The 20,944-nt window shown below is 42.1% G+C and overlaps 1 protein-coding gene and 1 pseudogene across 1 annotated transcript; one reads left to right on the top strand and one right to left on the bottom strand.

Moving 5' to 3' along the window:
* Positions 1 to 62: 62 nt before the first annotated feature.
* LOC141499575 (2'-5'-oligoadenylate synthase 1-like) lies at positions 63 to 3,209 on the bottom strand (annotated as a pseudogene).
* A 3,517-nt stretch (positions 3,210 to 6,726) lies between these two features.
* Positions 6,727 to 19,878, top strand: LOC141501627 (2'-5'-oligoadenylate synthase 1-like). Its single transcript, XM_074205791.1, has 6 exons — positions 6,727 to 7,403; positions 7,655 to 7,937; positions 13,360 to 13,538; positions 14,902 to 15,131; positions 16,844 to 16,997; positions 17,922 to 19,878. Exons 1-6 carry the CDS (start codon positions 7,218 to 7,220, stop codon positions 17,973 to 17,975), a joined length of 1,086 nt encoding a protein of 361 aa, XP_074061892.1. The 5' UTR covers positions 6,727 to 7,217; the 3' UTR covers positions 17,976 to 19,878.
* The last annotated feature ends 1,066 nt before the right edge of the window (positions 19,879 to 20,944 follow it).

Raw genomic sequence — 20,944 nt, 5'->3', positions numbered from 1 at the left:
CAAAAGCTGAGCAATAGACTTAGCTCTTTCCAAGGGGGTGACCTGGGTCAGAGCAGAAACATTCAGGGAACCTGAGCCACCAGCTTGGAATATTTGCTGATTTCAAGGGGAGGGGGGATCCTATCTCTAGTACCTGGGTTTAAACATGTCCCAATCTCAAAGTCATAGTTGACGGTCTAGTAAACCAAGAACTTTTAATATCATAGGATCAAATACAAGACTGTAAGGATGTCCCAGACTGTACTAAAATAAGATTCCTTATACCTAAGTTCCCAAGCATAGACATTCAGGAGCTTTAGGGCATACTGAGGGAGGAGGTAGTCCATTTTCTTTTTGCATTGAAAAGGAAGAAAAAAATAATTGAGAATGATCATTCTCTTGATCAATAATTCTGGCATTTCTCCTTTCCTTCTATCTCTCCTCATCCCCCCGGACATCCCTGCCACAATCATATATGCCCCCCTGTCTCCTCTAATAGACTGCAAGCTATTTGAGAATGGGAATTGTTTTCATTTCTTATATTTGTATTCCCAGGGAACTATAGTAGCTATCTTCTAAATTCAAGAGATTAATGGAATAAAATGCAATCTAAATGCATCCTATTGCATTCTCTCCCAAATCCCAAGGAAGGTCAGAAGTCATCTAGTCCAGCTCCTTCATTGTGGAACTGAGGGACAAAGGTCACATACTAGTGAGTGACTTGGCCAATTGAGCACTCATTCTCCTTTCTTTGCACTGAGGTGTTCACATCCTGGTGATCAAAGAAGATTCTTATCATTTTGTACCAGTTTCACATTGGGATCAGATTTTTGAGCTTGGGATAGTGTTGTCTGAGGGAACATCTCTGTGGTTCTGTGAAGCAGGTGGAGAATTCTCCCCCAGAGAATATATATTTGAGATGGATCTCAGGATTAGGTCTGAAGTTTCTGGTCATCTGACCTGTGAGGGAAAAGTAGTTCAATCCAGTCAGATTTTAATCAGCACAACCTTTCTTCTGAGCATCTGGAGTAGGGAAGTTGGGGTGGGGTGCTGAAGGGAAGGGAGGGTAGAGACTGGGACAAAAGGCAGGCCCCCACCCACCTGTAAAAATAGACAAAGAATATTAGATATATGAAACAGCTGACAATACAGGGCAAAGGGAGTGAGTCCTGGGGGAACTATGGAGAGAAGGATCACCAGACTCTGAGGGCATCACAGTGCTCTCACTCACAAAGGATTGCAAAATTTTGGCAGTCAACCAATCAATCAGGTTACACATTAGTACCTAAAATTATCTTTGATTATTTTATGATTCTCTGACCCATCCATAAAGTCTATTCTATGTCAGAACTGACAAAGATCAAATTAGCAACAGGACTACTTCTGACTTGATATTTTTATGACTATTTTATGATGTCATCAGATATAGTATAGACATATAAAACATTGGGATTTCTCCCTTTCCAAACTCTCATTAAGTATAAGAATTTATCAGTCTTTTAAAGAGATAACCAGACCAATTTCCTACCTTCTCAGGATGGTCTTTTCTCTGATTGTTTACATAATTGTTTACACACACACTTGCACATGCCATTACAAGCTGTTTCACACAGAGAGAGCCTGCCTTCAGCCTTATAACTGGAGAGACTCAGACCCTGTGGATAGCAGAAACTAACATTTAGACTTTAAAACCTCATTTAGACACATATAGAACAACCTTTTTTAAATCAGAAATATAGAATTATAGGGGCAGCTAGCTAGGTGGTACAGTGAATAGAGCACTAGCCCTGGAGTCAAGAATACCTGAGTTCAAATCCAACCTCAGACACTTAATAATTACCTGCTGCGTGGCCTTGGGCAAGCCACTTAACCCCATTGCCTTGCAAAAACCTAACACACACACACACACACACACACACACACACACACACACACATATATATATATATATATATATATATATATATATATAATTATGGAGCAAGTACTGTGATGATCCTTATTTTACAGAGGAGTAAACTGAGGCATATGAAAGTGAAGTGACTTTCTCAGGTCACACAGCTAACAAGTGTCTGAGATTGGATTTGAACCCAGGTGTTCTTGACTCTGGGTACTGTACACTATCCATTGTAATATCTAGCTGTCAGTCAAGAATCCTTAATTAAAAAAAAAAACCTTTAATTCAGTCCCCAGAACCAGAGAAAGGCAGTTATTTGCCTGAAGTCACTATAAATGACAGAGTTGGGATTTGAAGATCTCTTTTCAGATGCTGAATCCAATGATTATTCCCCAGTTCCCCATTCTTTTATCCACCCAACCCCCCCAAGGAGGAGGGATCAGAGACTGTAGAGTCTCTGGGTTTGTGAGCCAATGGGGGAAGTTTACTGCTGGAAACCAGTTGAAGTTGGGGCTGAGAGAAAGGCTCTCTGCAAGGTTCTTAGAGAGGTCTTTCTGCTGCAAGCACAGTTTCCTCTTCCTGGGCTGTGGCCACCCAGAAGCCAGATATGGGCCTTCTCACCTAGAACATACGAGGCTGGAAGCACATAAAAGTAAACCCACTGACTGATCTTTTTCAATGTCCTTCTGAAGTTGAGCCCTGGAGGATTGGGCTATTTGTTGACCTCAAATTTTATTTTAAATATCTACCCTTGCTCATGTTCTCCTTTCAACTTTCTTGATTTCCTCAATGAACTCTCTTCAGCAGTCTATCTAGTCCTGATACCATTGGAGATTGCTGAGAAACACCACTAGGTCTGTATTGGAGCAACCTCTCAAGGTTGTGCCTTTGCTAGATAAACCTCACTGAATGGAGGGGAAATGGAGCAGCGAGAATATCCCTGAAGAAAGAAGGGAAGACAAGCCATGGTAAACCAACTACTCCCTCCCTGGACAACCCTCTTCTCTGCTCATCCCCATTTCCAAATCTGTCTTTTAAGGATCCTATATCCCCCCAGGATTCACTCCCTCCTTGGGATTTCTCTCTTTCCTGAACCTTCTCTCCTTGCCCAGATTCTCAGAGATAAAGAATCCAGCCCCAGAATCACCTGCATCATCTTGGTCACCCATATTGACCCCACTAAATATTGCAAACACTTCTCCTTTAGGAAGGAGGCAATCATATTGATGTCACTTCAGACTTCTGTGCAGAAAATGGTCTCAGGCATGAGATGTTCCTCAATGAACCTGTCCAGGTCCTTGGGCTGGGTGTTCCAGAGAATACTGACTTCCATAGTTTATACTCTTAATCTCTCTGTTTTCTCTGACTCAGGGCACTCCTCCCTAAGAAAGTTCCACTTTCTTGGATCAGTTTCATTTTCCTCACCTGCTGCTTCACCCTGGACTATTTTAAACTTTTTAAAAAATAAGCTTAATTGATGCCTTTTGTGCTTGTATGCTAATTCATTTTGTTTCAGAAATATTACTACCCCCATCTCCAAATAGAATTTTCTTTTGACCAGAAAAACTAAAGTTCCTATTCCCCTTGTGATCTTTAATGGTGAATGGGACAGTTTGAAGAGGTTAATTCTTGATAATACCAACTTGGAGATGGAGAATGTAATCTTTGTGGCTTATTGGTAGCCAGGTGGCACAATGGTTACTCAGAAAGACCTGAGTTCCAATCTAGCCTCAGACATTTACTAACTATAACCATAGGCAAATCACTTACCTGGGTTTCCTCAATTGTAAAAGAAAGATAATAATAGCATCTACTGCTTCTCAGAATCACAGCTCAGTCAAATAGGGCTGCTCACAACTAGAGACTCCAGGGACTGATGCCCAAGTGGGCAGGCACTGACCACCACCCTCTAGTTTGAGGGAACCCAGAAAACAGAACATTTGCAGCAGAAGACAGAAATACCAGTGACAGCTCTCAGAAACTGCCTTCTGGCAGAAAAGAAGAGTAGGACAAAACTCTATAGCATCACAAAGTTGTTTTTTTCCATTGATTTTTTTTTGGTTTGCTTTTTGATAGGATTTCTTTTGCTAAATTTTTTTTCTTTATTATAAAAGAGGTCTCCATTCTAGAGGTAAAATGAGTAATTTTTTCCCAAAAAAGACTAGGATCCAGCCCTGCTCAGGAAAATGAAACTGACACAAGAGGTAGGGCTCTCTTAGGGAAGAATATTCTTGGGTGGAGCAATGGGAGAGACTGAGGGAAAGAAAACCTCCTCTTCCAGTATGTTAGGTTCTCCTTTCCTTCACTCTCTCAGTATAGACTATGGACACCAAGAGTCCCTGGAATGGTTGATTCTTGATTCTTTTTCCTTAATTATTAAAGAAAATCAAAATGATATCACTATGTTTCAGACAAATGACAGTGTGTCCTATGGTGGCTGATTGATTAGACCAATACAAGCACCGGAATGTTCTATCACAGGTTGGGCACAAATAGTCCATGAGAACATCTGGGGTGGGTACTCTAAACTTATGATGTCACATTTCCTTTGAATTGCTTCCATTCTGCCTTCCTCAGAGAGTGCAGCCCCCTCATGATGAGGGTACACCATGCTGGGCCGGTCCTGTGCCAGTGTCTCCCATGCTGTACAATCAATTCTGAAGTTCTTCAATGAGACCTTCAGGGCACCTCAGTATTGCTTCTTCTGACCCCCTTACCCTGTGTAAGTTCTCCCTAAAATAGCTTTTGGGCAAGCATACATCTGGCATTCTAACTACATGCCCAGTCCATTGTAGTTACCCTCCCTCTCTCTAGTGACATTGGAATGCTAGGTAGTAGCTTGGGAAAAGATCTCAGTGTCTGGTATCTTCTCCTGCCAGAATCTTTCTAAGACAATTTAAATGGAAGCGATTCAGTTTCCTGGCATGGAGCTGGTAGACTGTTCAGGTTTCACAGGCATATAGCAATGAGGTCAGCACAATGGCTCTGTAGACCTCCAGTTTGGTGGCCAGCCTAATGCCTCTTCTCTTCCACACTTTCTTTCAGAGTCTCCCAAATATTGAGTTAGCTCTGGCAATGCATGTGTCAACCTCATTGTCAATGTCTACCTCCCTGGAAAGAACACTACCAAGGTAAATAAATGAAATTGTTCCACAGTACTCAAAACTTCTCCATTTGCTGTAATCAATGGTTCCACATATGGATGGTGTAATGATGGCTGAAGGAGCATGGAAGTTATCTTGGTTTTAATTGTTAGACCAAAATTAGCACAAACAGGAGAATCAATCCATAATTTGTTGTATCACAGCATCAAAGGCTGCACTGTAAACAGAAGATCATGCACCAACACTCACTCCTTTAACTTTGGTCTTGGCTTCACAAGTTGAAGAATTTGTCATCATTTCAATAGCTGATCTTGAGGCCATGTTCATCCTCCATGAAGGTGCTTGATAATATAATTGAAAACATCATGATAAAAAGAAGGGGAGCAAGGACACATCCTCGTTTCATTCCATTGGTGATTGGGACATCTCATGAGCATCATCCCAGGAATGCATGCTGTCATGAAACTGATGTACAATACTGATGAATTTCTCTGGGCAACCAAATTTTAACAAAATTTTCCATAAGCCCTAATGACTGATGGTTTCAAAGACCTTGGTCAGATGTACAGATGTTGTACACAGACCTCTGTTCTGTTCCTGGCATTTTTTCCTGAGTTGTCTGGCAGCAAACACCATATTGACTGTTCCTTGACCCATTTTGTAGTCACACTGAGTTTCAGGGAGATGACCATCTTCCAGGTTAAGAATCAATCTAGTAAGAAGGACTCTGGCAGGAATCTTTTCTTGGTTTTTTTTTCAAGGCAATGAGCTTAAGTGACTTACCCAAAGTCCTCCTAACTCCAGGGCTAGCCACCTAACTGCCCCTCTGGCAAGAATCTTACCAGTAATAGAGATGGACATGGAGACATCCTTGAATTCCTGAGGGAATTCCTGCCATATAACCTGGAAAATTTCAGTCAGTTTTGAATGATATTACAAGGTGTAGGGAGTGAGTCCTTGACTAATAATAGTCAAAAATCTATGGGAGCTGAGAAGTGAGGGAAATGAGAGCTCAAAGCCTGACAGAGCCTAGCTACTCCTTCCCTCAGTCATGAAGGAACTCAGGTGTTGGCTATGGACACCAAGAGTCTCTGGAATACCCAGGCCAGGAATCTGCTCTGCCTCAGGGCCCTTCCCTAAGAAAGCTGCACCCCTTCCATCAGTTTCATTTTCCTCACTAGGGATGGACCCTAAGTTCTGTTGCTTCACCCTAGACTACTTGGAACTTGTTAAAATAAATTTAATTGATGCTTTTTGTGTTTGCATGCTAATGTATTATTTATTTTAGAACAAATAATACCACCACCACCCCATCTCCAAATGCAATTCTCTTATAACCAGGAAAATTGAAGTGACTGTGTCACTTGGTGATTTTTTTTTTGGTGACTATCAAAGCTACAGACAGTATTCAGTACAATAAAACAGGTGAAATGAATACCACTTGGTGATTTTTAGTTGTCAGTGGTACAGTTTGAAGAGTTTAATTCCTGGTAGTATCAACTTGGAGATAGGTAACTAGGTGGCAGAGTGGGCACTCAGAAAGACCTGAGCTTCAGTCTGACTGCACACACTTACTAACTATATCCCTGGGCAAATCACTTAACTGTTTTCTCAACTGTAAAAGAAAGATAATAATGGCACCTCCCTTCAAAGATTATTATGAGATTAAATGAGATATTTCTTAGCACAATATCTAGCCCTTTTTATTTCCTGCCCAGGCTGCCTCTCAGCGTCACAGTTCAGAAAAATAGAGCCTCCCACAAGCAGAAACTCCAGGAACTGATGCCCTAGAGGGCAGGCGCTGACCAGCACAAATGGAGTTGAGCAAGTTTTGACAAACCCAGAAACAGAGTATTTATGACAGATGACAGAAACACCACTAAGGATTCTCGAGAACTGCTTTTTGGCAGAGAAGAGGAATAGAGCAGAACTCCATATCAACAGAAAGTTTGCTTTTCTTGTTGTTTATTTTTTTTTTTATTATTTTTGATAGGGTTTCTTTTGCTCAATTCTTTTGCTTAATAAAAGAGTCTCCATCTAGAGGTAAGATGGGTTATTTTTCCAAAAAGACTAGGATCCAGTCCAGGTCGGGAAAATGAAATGGCCAACAAGAGGTGGGACTCTCTTAGGGAGGAGTGTCCTGGGGTGGAGCAATGGGAGAAGCAGGGACAGAGCACCTCCTCTCTCAGCCATCTGCACTCTAGGTTGTCATTTCCCTGACTCTCTCCGTGAAGGCTATGGATACCAAGAGTCTCTGGAATACCCAGGCCAGAAATCTGGACAAATACATTAAGGAACATCTCTTGCCTGATGCCCCTCTCCCGACAGAGTTCCAAAGTGCCTTCGACACCATCATCTCCCATCTGAAGAACAGATGTTTCCAAGATACAGGGAAGTCAGTTCGAGTGACCAAGGTTGTGAAGGTTAGTCTGGGGTTCATTTCTTTGCCTTTGAGAATCTGAGCAAGGGGAGAAGGCCCTGGAAAGAGAGAAGCCCCAGGGAGGGGAAGGATTCTTTGGGGGGGGGATCTTAAAAGTCAGGTTTGGAACATAAGGAAGAGCAGAGTACAGGAATGTCCAGGGAGGGGGCAGTTGGTTTTCCATGACCTCTTCCCCCCCCTTCTTCTGGCCATGAAACTCTACCTCCAGGGAAAACTGGTCTCTGTTTCATTCAGGGAGGATCATGTGGCAAAGGCACAGCCCTGAGGAACTGCTCTGATATAAAGCTGGTAGTATTTCTAAGCAATCTCAAAAATTATCGCGACCAGATAGACCATAAAGAAGAGTTCATTGAGGAAATCAAGAACCAGTTGGAACAATGTGAACATGAGCAAGAGTGGATGTTTAAAGTAAAATTTGAGGTCACCCGGCAGGCCAACCTTCAAGTGCTCCATTTCATGATGATGTCAAAAATGCATGCTCAGTTGGTGTATGTGCTTCCAGTCTTTGATGTTCTAGGTGAGAAGGCCCTGACTTCACTTCTGGTTTCCCCCAACTAAGGCTAAGAAGAGCCTGCTTCCAGAAGAACAGACTCTACCCAGGCCCCTTCTCTCAATTTCAACCACTGCTGATTTTTACCAACAGTCAGTCATTTAACATTTAAGTATTCACTAAAACCCAGTCCCTCCCAAGGAGTTTACAATCTAATGAGGGAGACAACCTAAAAACAAACAAGCTTATATGAATTGATCTGCTATATACTGGATAAATGAGAGAGGATTGTTAGAAGGAAGACATTAGATTTTAAAAAGACTGGGAAAGGCTTCCTATAAAAGTTGAGATTTTAGCTGGTATTTGAAGGAAGCCAGGACAACCTGGAGTCAGGAGATGAGCAAGGAGAACATTCCATATTTGAGGGATGGCCAGAGAAAATCCTGGGAGTTGGGGATGGACAGTATGGTTGGTGAAACAGCAAGTATGTTAGTATGAGTGGAACATAGAGTAAGTACATGACAGGCAAGTGTGAGAAGATTAGAAAAATGGGGTAGATGGGGGGGCATCTATGAAGGACTCTGAATGTCAAATGGAGGACTTTATTGTCTGATTCTGGAGGAGACAAGCTGCTATTGGAGCCTATTGAGTAGATTCAATTAAGGAAGCTCAATTGAACAGGAGGTTGGATTAGAGCGGACGGAGACTTGTGGAACCCAATCAGCAGGCTATTCCAATGAAGAATGTGTGAGGTCATGAGGAACTATACTAGGGTGATGGAATTGCCTATTAGAAGGATGCATCCAGAAGAAATGCTATGAAGGTAAAATCAATAGGTTTATATGCAATGTTGATGTGAAAGAGATTTTGAGCCTGGGTTAGTGGAATGGTAGTGCTATCCTTGACAGTAATAGAGAAGTTGAGAAGGGAGAATATTTGGAAGGAAAATGTTCAGCTTTGGAAATGTTGAGTTTGGGGCACAAGTCAGTGCAGTGGATAGAGCACCAGTTCTGTAGTTAGGAGGACTTGAGTTCAAATTTGGGCTCAGATACTTGATAACTGTGTGACCCTAGGAAAGTCACTTAACCATGTTTTCCTTGCAAAAAAAGAGGAAATATTGTGTTTAAGATATCTATGGGACATCCAGTTTGATTTGCCAGTTGGAGATGGGAGACTATAAATCATCAGAGAGGTTAGGGGTGTATTAATAGCTTCGAGAATGATCAGCATAAAGGTGATAAATGAATCTATGGGAGCTGAGATTAGAGTTTCTCCTATTGGAATAGATATCCAGAAGCTGGGGCGTTTCCATTTCAAATTGGAGTTTCTGTTTTCTGGAACTTTTCTTTCCTATTGGAGTTTTTGTTTCTTTTTCAGATTAGGACCAGTGCAGTGTGGGAGAAAGGCAGAAGACACCTTGAAGCTGTAGGTGATCACAGGATAATGTGAGGACAATAACCCAGTATATGTAGGTCACTTGATGGAACTGGAGACTTGAGGTGAGAAGAATCAGAGGGTATGATAAGAACCTTCAAGTATTTAATGGGGAAAGGCCTTTGGATTGGTACTGCATGGCCCTCAAGGGAGGAGGGAGGATGTCAGGAAAAACTTCCTGACCATTAGAGCTATTTAAATGTTGAATGGGCTGTTTTATTAGAATTCTTTGATGGTACCTTAGATAGATAATAAGTTGATAGATAAATAAGCACTGGGGTAGAAAGACAAGAGAAATAGTCCCTGCCTTCAAATAGTCTACATTCTAAAGAGGGAAAACACTAGAAGGGAGGGTTAGACAATAGGGTGTGGAGATGGATGAAGAAAGGTGCTAAGGGTTATTTCTGGACAGAATAAGGCAAAAACTCAGTTTTCACAGCAGGGGCAGAGTTCCAGGTTCCCTTGTGAGGAAAATAAAGAAGATGAGGAATTTGGATGGTATAGAGATGATTAATTTTGGGGAGGGGATTCTTTTACAGAATTAGATTGGGCTAAGAGGTCTTTCAAGTCCCTTCTATGCTTCCTTGAAGAGAACTAGAATTATCCAAATCATATGACGAAGACTCAGAGGCAATTAGCAATTCATGAGCCTGGGCAAGTGATGTGGAAGGGTGGTTCAGGTAGGGAGCAGTTACAGGAAACTGGATTGGGTGAGGTGAATCCCAGAACATTGCGACATTTATAGGGTTTGAGAGGAAATGGGTACTGAGGCCAAGGTTGTAGTCATTAGGAAGAGAAAGGATTTCCCAGGAAAATATATTGGAAGATTAATTGTAAACTGGAAGAGGGCAGTGGATCTGAGGTCTGAGACCACACTTGATGGACAAATCAACTCAGAATGATCCTGCAGTTACTGATTTGAACTCAGGTCTTCCTGAGTCCAGGTCTAGTGTTCTATCCACTGTGCTTCTTAGACGCCAGAGAAAGAAGGGCTAAGTCATGAGAAATAAGTAGACCAAGGAAATGGGTTAATGACAGTATTCGAGAGAGCATCAATTCATGTGTTGAAGTTTCCTGGTATAAGGGCAGGAGTTGGAGGATTAATTGTAAACTGAATGAATCACTGAGTTCACGGAGTACAGGTAGAGGATGTTTTGGGAATCAGCAGAGAACTGAATTAAGGCTGAATGATTTTGGATTTCATGAACCTCAATGGTGGAGATAATGGTATTACCGGGCGATGGTAGTTGAGGGAAATTCTAGAAATAACAATGGTAAGTAAAAAGAATTCTCTTTCCTTGACAAAATCATTGAGGACATAAGAGGCATGTGTGAAACCAATACTGATTGGGTGGCCAGGGATTCCATATCATCCTGAGAGACAGAAGTCAGAGAGAGTGGGAAAAGAAAAAGCTTAAGAGGAAAGAAAATTTGTTACCTTTGGAGCAAAGAGCACAGTGGCCTTTAGGGAAAGATGGGGGGGGGTATTTGAGAAGTATAGGAGGGACAGGCTTGAGGAGTGAGAAATGAAAAATGGGTTTGATACAATTATATCTGGGGATTCTGAATCAGAATGGAGACAATATGAATAGGTGGGACTTTGCTCACCTTTGAGAAATGAGTCCATGCAGAGCTGTGCCTGTGACTGGAGAGAGGGCTATTGAGCAAGCCAGGTAATTAGAATGTTCAAAGACTAATGTTACCACTTGTAAGGCACAGGAGGTAAGAAGTTGCAAAGGCATGGCCTGGTAGAGTCCAGGCTGGTGGAAGGAGCTGGTAATTCAGGGTGGGCTAGAGGTGTCCCTAGAAAGGGGACCCAGGTGAGCATCCTGGATCTAATACATCTTAGGAAGTATCAGTGGGGAGGGGATCACAGGCCAGAGATCTTCATTAAGCTGTCTCTGGGGAAAATTCACCATGGGTACAGCCACAGACTTGAGGCTAGTTCCACCATTGGGCAGAAGCAGCCCCGAACCTTGTAATAGTGGTTCTCAAAAGCCTTAGGGCCTTAATAGCAAAGGTCTGGGTAGCTCTCTCCTTAGTTTTAGCTCTGTTACTTGTTGTATTTTTTAAGCCTTGAGGAAACCATTTCTTCCCATTGTGTCTCAATTTTCCCACCAGTCAAACCAAAGGGTCGTACTAAATGGTTTCTAAGTTCCCCCAGTTCCAAAGTCCAGTGACATATTGCTATGACTAATGGTAATGTTTGTCTTTCATTCTCAAAGAAGACCATAACATTAGGGAGGGAAGGCCTTGACAAGCATGTGAATTGTATTTGAATAAGGTGTTGCAGTGCTAAGTCACCAGTCTCATTTTCTCCTCCAGAATCATCTGGGTCCAATGGCCCTGTATGCAAGGAAATAGGGTTAAGTGACTTGTCCAGAGACACACAGCTAGTTAGTGTCAGTTGTCTGAAGCCTGATCTGAGTTCCTTCCTCCTGACTCCCAAGTGTTCTATCCACTGAGTTATCTAGCTGAATGAACTACCATTTTCTAGGGCTCAAAAGGACATGCAGATAGAACTGTATCTTGAGGGGGGAATTCTTATTAATAGCCATCCAAAGGTGAATCCAAAAGAAAGTTTACTGAAATCCAATTCCTCCTTCTAAAATAGTTGTTTGGAAAATTCTAGGAGCAGATACCCTGTCACCAGGATCACAATATGACCCCTCTTTATCTCTCCCTTTTCTTGAATATAATAATAAATTGAGGAGGCATTCTTTTTTTAAAGAGTCAGCTCAGATTTCCCCTTCTGCAAGAGATCTTTTCCAGCCCCCTGCTGCCTAACCTCTTTCCTTTTTAATATTGTATATTTAATATTATATAGATATGCATATATTTAATATTGTGTTTCCTATTTATATTGCATGTATATTATATTGTATTTAATTTAATATTGCATATATGCACATAATATATAATATAATATGTAATACATAATATGTAATAAATATATAATATGTAATATGTAATGCATAATATATAATATAATATAATGATTTTAAGATATATAGATATGTGTGTGTGTGTGTGTGTGTGTGTGCATAATACTATTTGCCCTTCATTTTCAAAGAAAACTTGTTCCAGATCATAGGAAGGAGCAGTAGAGGGATTGGTTCCCAGTTCTTCCTGCCACTCAACCCACCAAATTCTCCTCTCAGCTGTGTTGCCTTTTGGTCCAGTTCATCTGCATTTCTCACGACCACACCTCACTAATCTCCACTTATATTTCCTCATTCATACTTCCACCCCCTGTCAAAAATATGTTCCTCCTCTCCACACTCAACCCAGCTTGAACCCCTCCTGTTTATATGAAGTCTGTCCTGATACTCATCTCCTACCCCAAACCAACTCCGTCTCTCCCTCCTCTGACTCTCAGACTGACTCACTTTGTTCTTACATTTGTATGACAGACAGTGTAGCACAGATAGCATCAATCTCTAAGGTTTGAATCCTGCTTTAGCCACTGTGTGACCTCTGGCAAGTCAACCCACTGAATTTCCACATCTGTAAAATAGGGACATTGTGCTACTTCTTGGGCAGCTAGGTGGAACAGTGGGTAGAGAACTGGCCTTGGAGTCAGGAGGGTGGGAATTCAAATCCAACCTCATACACTTACCACTTAACTGGCTGCGTAACCTTAGGCAAGTCACTTAACCCTGATTGCCTGGCATCCAGGGTCATCTCCAGCTGTCTTGCTTCTTATCTGGTCACTGAACACAGATGTCTCTGGAAGAGAAAGTGAGGCTGGGGACTTAGCACAGCAGCCCCTAACTCAAATCCAATTTGTGTGCTTGTCATGACATCACCTCCCTGATGTTTTGGTCTTCTTTGAAAATGAAGGACAAACATTACTTACTTCTCAGGTCTATTGTAAAGAAAATACTTTCTATGCCATGGAACATTTCTAGAACAGGAGCTGATGTCTACCCTTTTCCTCACATGAGCCTAAAACTGAGCTGTTTGCTCAGTCAGAAAAAATAGTCTGCTGGAATTGAATTGTTTTCCCCTACAGGCCAATTGACCAGAGACTTAAGGAAACCTGACCCCCATGTCTACATTGATCTCATAAGGGAATCCCAGGCAGGGGGAGAATTCTTCACTTGCTTTACAGAACTACAGAACACTTTCTTCAGTCAGCGATGCACCAAGCTCAAAAACCTGATCCGGTTGGTGAAACACTGGTACAGAATGGTAAGAATCACTTTAATTAGCCAGGGTAGGATCTCTGGGCCCCCCCAAAGCCTCATCACTGCCTTCCTCTGTGGTGATCACTAGACCTCTCCGCTGTCTAAAGAATTCCAATGGGCTCCTCATTGGCCTCCCTGCCTCTAGTCCAACCCTGTAGCAGCTGCCAAAGTGCTCCTCTGACTCATTATCCTCCTTCCTGCTGCTCATTCAATAAACTTCAGTACCTCTTCCTTCCTTTCTGGAGCAAATATAAAATCCCTTTCTTTGGCCCTTCACTATTGGGACCTTTCCTAACTTTCTTGATTTCTTACGTTTTAGTCTCCCTTGAAGCCCAGTTAAAACCACCTTCCCCAGGAAGTCCTCCCTGATCCCCCTTAAATGAATGAGCCCAGACTGGACTGTCTCTATACTGACTAGAGCAAGATTTCAGCTAGATCTGGGAAAGTAGGTCAAAACTCATTTGGAAAATTTTATCTCAAATCTCTTGGTACCACATTTTAAGAAGGCCAGTGGTAGGGAGGCTTTGGGGTATAGTGGGTTCAAATTCTACAGCTAGCCCTTGCTGACTCCGAGTCCTTGGACAAGTCACAAGCTTTTTGAGTCTTCATTTCTGTCCTTGTAGGATGGGGATTTGGGAGATTTAAATGAGAAAACATGTGCAAAGAAAGTACTTTATTTTACAAACTTTTAGGCACTCTGCACATATATTTTGTTATTATTGTTACTGATAAGATGAAGCATTCTTGGAAGGGCAGTTGGGATCCTCAAGGTCCTCAAGACCATACAGTTGAAATAGCTGAGGCTACTTAGATCCTAGAAGAGAAAGATCAAGGTGATGATAGTTGTCTCAGCATAATAGAGGGTTGTTTTACACTTGGCTCCATAAGGTAGACTATGGAGCATTGAGCCCAGGCTGCAGGGAGGTCAAATCAAGTTGATAAACATTTATTAAGTACCTACTGTGTACAGACACTGTGCTAAATTCTGGGGATACAAAGAAAGACAAAAGACAGCCAGGCAAATAACATGTAACAATAAGATATGGATAGGATATATCAGAGACAGTCAATAGAGGAAAGGTTTCTTCACTATTAAGGGGGATTCAAAAAGGTTTTTTGGAGAAGATGGGATTTTAGCTGGACCCTGAAGGAGGTAAGAATGAGGAGGGAGACCATTCCAGACAGGGGGTGTCTTAGTGGTGTCAAAGTGGAATTATCTCCAGAGTTATGGGTTCCCAATCGTCCTCTGTTGGGTGACCACTGGGTCACCGTGATTCCTGGAGGAGGTAACATCTGTGGTCTCTTCCAGCTTATATCGCAGCACTTGCTATTTTTCTGTTGTTCAAGTGTTTTCTCTTCCTTTTCAGTGCAAGGCAAAAATCATCTCACTGCCCCCTCAGCATGCTCTGGAGCTCCTGACTGTTTACGCCTGGGAACACGGGAGCCAAGAAGTTAATTTCTCCATAGCTCGGGGCTTCCGGACAGTCCTGAATCTGGTCCAGAATTACCAAGAGCTTATGATCTACTGGACCATCAACTATGACATCAATAATGAGATCATCGCCGCTTACCTTTGTCACCAGCTCCAGAAACACAGGTACCAGAGACAGGGTGGCCCAGACCCTAGGGGTCAGCAAAGCTTCCAAGTTGCGGGCTCTATTCTCTTGAATCGCCATCAACAAAACCATAAATCAATTCCTGGTTTGTAGCTCTTGCTGATGTCTAAGGCATAAATGCTCAACCTGAAGAATTTAACTCTATTGGCTCACTAGGATGGTCTGTAACATGCTCAGGGCTATTTGGTTTTCTTTCTGGAATCTTGTCTCCCAATTAAGATTGTTCCTCAAAGACTGTGTGTGTTCTGGTGAAGAAAGTGTCAGACTTAGAGTCGGGAGACCAGGACAGACATATTTGGGTCTAGGGAAAGCAAGGTGAAATAGGTAGTGGAGGGGAGACCTTGGGAAGCTTCTAGGGAGGCACCACTGTGGGGACAGGGTTGGGGTGCCCTGTGAGGGGAAGAGAAGAAGGACCACAGGATCCTCAGTTATGAATTGGAAGTTATGTTAGAGACTATCAAGTCTAACCACTCCATTTTATACAGGGGGAAACTGAAGCTTAAAGAGTTAATGAGATTTGCTCACACTTGTCTCTGCAGCACAGCTCAAACCCACGCCTTTCTAAGAGCCAAGCTCCCTCTCCTATATAATTAGTTGTTTTTTCCCTGGGCGACGGCATCCTTCTTTGTGAGATGGGAGTGATACCACCTGCCTTACCTGTGTCAGAGAGTTTGCTATTAAAAATAGATGGGATGTTGCATGCTTAATGAACTATGAAACAGTTAGCTATTAATATGATTATAATAGTCTAAGATCAGCAGTGTGGCTTAGTGGAGAGAGAGCCAGCCATTTACTTCTACCTTTGATAGAGCCTGCCTGTAGACTGCTGAGCAACCCAGGTCTGTGACTCTAAGACAAGGATCTGGGGGTGGGGAGAGAGAGAGAGAGAGAGAGAAAGAGAGAGAGAGAGAGAGAGAGAGAGAGAGTTTTAACATAGGTTTTGAATCAGTTTCAAGGTATTCTCAAAAGTGCACTAAGGTTTTGGGGACATCCTGTATTTTTTTTTTTTTTTAGAGTTTGGTTTTTTGGCAAGGCAGTGCGATTAAGTGACTTGCCCAAGGCCACACAGCTAGGTAATTATTAAGTGTCTGAGGTTGGATTTGAACTCAAGTACTCCTGACTCCAGGGCTGATGCTCTATCCACTGTGCCACCTAGCCACCCCTGACAACTTGTATTTTTGATAACTAATACAATAAAATAAGTTTCCTTTGTAGTCCTACACATTTTACTTTATGCATTTAAAAATATTCTTCTGAGGAGGGGTCTGTAAGTCTTCACCAGGCTCCCAGAAGATTCCAGGAGGCAGAGACTGCTAAGAACTCCTGTTTTAAGACTCATGTTTCAAAAACAGTGCTGCCTTTCATTAATCAAAGGAATTTTCTGAAAATCACAGGTTCAGTCCTTCTTTCTGTAATCCTCTCAGCTTTGAACATAAATATGCAAAGGGGGTAGAAGGTAAAGGAGGCAGGTTTGCTGGAAAAGCCAACAAAGCATAGCCATTTGTTATTCTTCTGCCCTAGGTGCTGGATTGATCAGGGTGGGATCCACCTAGCTCACCTCTATGCATATCTATTCATCAATCACTAAACAGTTAATGAGCCAGGCACATCTAAGTGAGGGACTGACTTGAAGTCAATGTCTTGGCTTGCTTGAATCTCTTCATCAGCTTCAATTCTCTACCCTAACCTTTAGGCCAGTGATCCTGGACCCAGCTGACCCAACATATGATGTAGGTGGTGGAAGTCATTGGCGCTGGGATAAGCTGGCACAAGAAGCTCAAAAATGGTCATCTGCCCCCTGCTTTCAAAATGAGGATGGGAGCTGGGTTCAGCCATGGACTATACCAGTAAGTGAGAGCCTGCTCTGCGGTGTGTGTGTGTGTGTGTGTGTGTGTGTGTGTGTGTGTGTGTGTGTGTGTGTGGCATCCACAAGAAGGGCCCATATAGGCTAAGGCTAAGGCAGCCTTCACCTCTCCAGCTTCTCTGGTCCCAGGCTCACTGTCATATGAAGTTTGAATCTGGTGGTGTACTGATTTGAGTGTTCCAGCTGGGCCTTGACCAATACAGGTCGCCACGAGACTGGCGTTGCCCATGACTTGGGATTTGGAAGAGTTCAAAGGTGCCCTCTTTGTTTTCACATTTGTTTCCAGTTTTCAAGCTGGATCCCAGCATGGTTAAACCTGAAGCTTGACCACATTTAATAAAGCCATTTAATTAAGCAGTGAAGTCCTTAGATAATAGCACAGAGCAGAGTGAAAGAAAGGGAAAAGAGAGAAAAGACAGAGTCAGAGAGTCACAGGAGAGAGATGGGGAAAGAGAGAGAGAGAGAGAGAGAGAGAGAGGTGTCTTGGCCCATAGAACTGTGTCCTAATTCCCCCTGTAGCTCCTGGGGTGATCACTTCACTTCCTAGAACCTATTAGTGATCTCAACTACATTATAAGATCATATAGCCCTTTGTTTTGGTTTTTCAGTCTCACTGCTAGATCCTGTTGAGTTTATATTCTTCTCATTTGGTTTTTATGGCAATCAAGGCCTAGGGAAGCGCAGTAGCTTGATTAAGATCATGTGATCAATCAGTGGGAGAAGTTGCCCTAGAATTCAGGTCTTTATACTCCTAGCCTGGGCATCCCTCCATCTGACTTTCCCAGCTCATCCACTGCCAGAGCCCAGAGGGACAAATACCCACTGAGTACCTTTCATCCCTCCCCAGGCTTCTCTATCAGAAGCAGGTGGTCTCTCTAATGCAAATGTGTCTATCTTCTGATTTCAGATGGAGCAGACCCTGGAAGCCAGCAACAACTGGAACCTCTTGAACGAGCCATAGCTCCAAGCAGAATGCATCTTACTTGATGTGTGATGCTTAGAACCCTACTATCATCCCCATCATGGATTTAGAACAGGCCAGTGTTAGTTGCAGCCATTGGAACACGTTTTAGGATAAGTCAAGAGAATGCCAAAGAGGACATATATGAATGAGGATTGGGAGCACTGGTAGGAGGAAGCATGAGACTCTTTGAGGAGAGACCCATGGAAAAAGAGAAAAGACTTTGGAAGTGGTGTAGACATGCACTTGATTTTGAACTTGCCACCTTAGCTTTGGGAAATTTCCCTTCAGTTGAGGTTGGGTACTCTTAAAAATCTTAAAGATTTTTATTCACAGTGCAAGAGTTTATTCTTTGTGTATATTTTCTGGTAGATTTAAATCTGTATTGATTTTCCAATTTCTGTTTGCTGTCTACCATAAATAGATTTATTTGTTTTTCCATATTGTGAACATCTTTTATGTAACTAGCCTTTGCTAAAACAAGAGACCAAGGCAAAAGGTATAAAGTTGGATTACCCTCATCCTTTTCATGGATAGAAACCAGGGAAGTTAGAAGCTTTCTTTGCTATTAAACCTAAAAATCTTGAGCCTAGATAAGTAATATTTATTATTTGGTTTTTGGTTTTTGCAAGGCAATGGGGCTAAGTGACTTGCTCAAGGTCACACAGCCAGGTAAATATTACGTGTCCGAGGTCACATTTGAACTCAGGTCCTCCTGATTCCAGAGGCAGTGCTCTATCCATTACACTACCAAGCTGCCCCAGCAACAGTTATTTTATCTTTATTTGTTTATTTATTTTTGATTTTCACAAGGCAAATGGGGTTAAGTGGTTTGCCCAAGGCTACACAGCTAGGTAATTATTAAGTGTCTGAGGTCATATTTGAACTCAGGTCCTCCTGACTCCAAGGTCCATGCTCTATCCACTGCATCACCTAGCCACCCCTTTGCTACCTAGCTGCCCTCCCCAGAAATATTTAAAGGGGAATAGATAAAGATAATTCTAGAACAGAACCCTCTCTCTCTCTCTCTCTCTCTCTCTCTCTCTCTCTCTCTCTCAGAGAACAGATTGGCTACTCTCATAGTCTCTTTCCTGAACCTTCCAGGAAGGAATCAGTCCTCCTTAGAGAGGGATGAGCAAGATTCCAAAGATACCTATCATGCCTTCTCTTAAGTCATATGATAATACACTTAGGCATCCCATATGAAAATACACCTTATGTGGGCAGCTCACATCTTAATAACTGAATCTGGTGTGCTTGTCTACCAACACCGGGGTAAGAGTTATTTGTATGTTTAGCATTTGGGTTTGCGGGGGGCAGTGAAACGGGAAGTAGCCAAGAAGACTTCTTGGACCCAAATAACCACATTTTCATGAGGGGTAGCTACATCAATGAAGAGAGGAAAAGTAAAGAAAAAAAGAAAGGAATGGTGAAGAAGCAGAAGTGGGACTGGGGCCATGAGGCCCTGAAACACAGATGTGGAGCAACTTCCTCACAGGGACAGGGAGTGAGGAGAAATTTACTTTGCTTATTGAGCAAAGGCACAACAGAGGAAGTTTAGGTTTGTGGGGTAATGTAGGAGTTCGAGGACAGCTCGTTGGTGCAGTGGTTAGAGCTGAAGTTGAAGTCAGAAAGCCTCATTTTCATGAGTTTACATATGGTCAAAACACTTCCTACCTGTGTAACCCTGGACAAGTCACTTTACTCTTTTTGCTCCAGTTTTCTCATTAGTAAAATGACCTGGAGAAGGTAATGGCAAACCACTCCAGTATTTCTGCCAAGAAAATTGCAAATGGGTTCATGAATAATTGGAAATGACTGAAAAATATCTGTCCAAGAATGAGCTCCACTGTCATTTTTATCTTACCTAGGTCAGTATTCCCCCCCACCCCGTCTCCTCTCAGACAAGAATGATTAGACTGATTCGAGATTTAGTTTGGTTTGATTTCTTTCTTCTTTGAGGCTGAACCTGTGTTTTCACTGGTATGGTGAATTCCAGTAATGATTAGTTTAGCATCTGGTCTCCAGTTTTTGAGTTTTCTGGAAGCACTGAGATGTTCCGTCATTCACTCAAGGTCACACAAATAACCGGGGTGGTACCTGAGTTCAGATCTTTTGAACTTCAAGGAAATATCCCTATGCTACATCATGCTCCATACCCCAGTTCTCTCGTGGTCCCTAAAATCCTGGAAAAAGTTCTCAAACACTCCTTCTGGGTCTTTACTTATCCATATCTCTTCAGATGGCAGATTCCTTAGGAGCTTTGAGATCAATGCACCAGTGAGTTGCAAATCACTGTCTCTCTTCAGTTGCAAAAATGGGTGCAGAGTCAACACTTTATTTTCCTGGTCTTCCACCAAAGAGGAACAAAGGGAATTGTTAGTAACTGAAAGACCAGGAGAAAACCTCTAAAACAATTTGAAAGCATAATTTGTAATAGAGATCAGCTAGAAGCCTTCCCAGTAAGATCAGGAGTGAAACAAGGATGTCCCTTATCACCAATACTATTCAATATTGTACTAGAAGCCAAGAACCCAAATAATCTTCATTGCAGAGAATCAGTCCTTGATTAATGAGAGTTGTCAAATTAGCGAACATGAAAATTGTTATTCTTGTCGGAGATATTAGCCTCTGTCATATCCTGAGCCAAAATTTATGTCTCACATCTAAAGAGCTGATAGAGGTAGCATGCATGGTACAGTGAATGGCATAGTTCTCTCTAACTCTTACATGCAAATCTCTTGTCTGAGAAATTTGATACAAATATTTTTCCCATTGAACTTCCTTTTTCTATCCTAGAGGCATTAATTTTGTTTATGCACATGGTTTTTAGCTTCATGTACTCAAAGTTATCTCTTTATCTTTTATAACTGTATTTATTCCTTGCTTGTTAAGAATTCACTCCCTGGGCATGCAAAATTTAAAAAAACCTAGGAAAAGAACACATTAAAAAATTCCCACTTAAAAAT

Source organism: Macrotis lagotis, chromosome X, assembly GCF_037893015.1.
Source record: "Macrotis lagotis isolate mMagLag1 chromosome X, bilby.v1.9.chrom.fasta, whole genome shotgun sequence".
In the NCBI taxonomy this organism is placed as follows: domain Eukaryota; kingdom Metazoa; phylum Chordata; class Mammalia; order Peramelemorphia; family Peramelidae; genus Macrotis; species Macrotis lagotis.
The sequence above is the reverse complement of the archived record's forward strand: the minus strand, read 5'-3'. Positions and strand labels throughout refer to the sequence as shown.

Coding starts and splice junctions, on each gene's coding strand:
- LOC141501627 (XM_074205791.1), top strand. CDS start 7,218: ATGGATACCAAGAGTCTCTGGAATACCCAGGCCAGAAATCTGGACAAA. Junction 7,404..7,654: donor GAGTGACCAAGGTTGTGAAG/GTTAGTCTGGGG, acceptor TGTTTCATTCAG/GGAGGATCATGTGGCAAAGG. Junction 15,132..16,843: donor CACCAGCTCCAGAAACACAG/GTACCAGAGACA, acceptor CCTAACCTTTAG/GCCAGTGATCCTGGACCCAG.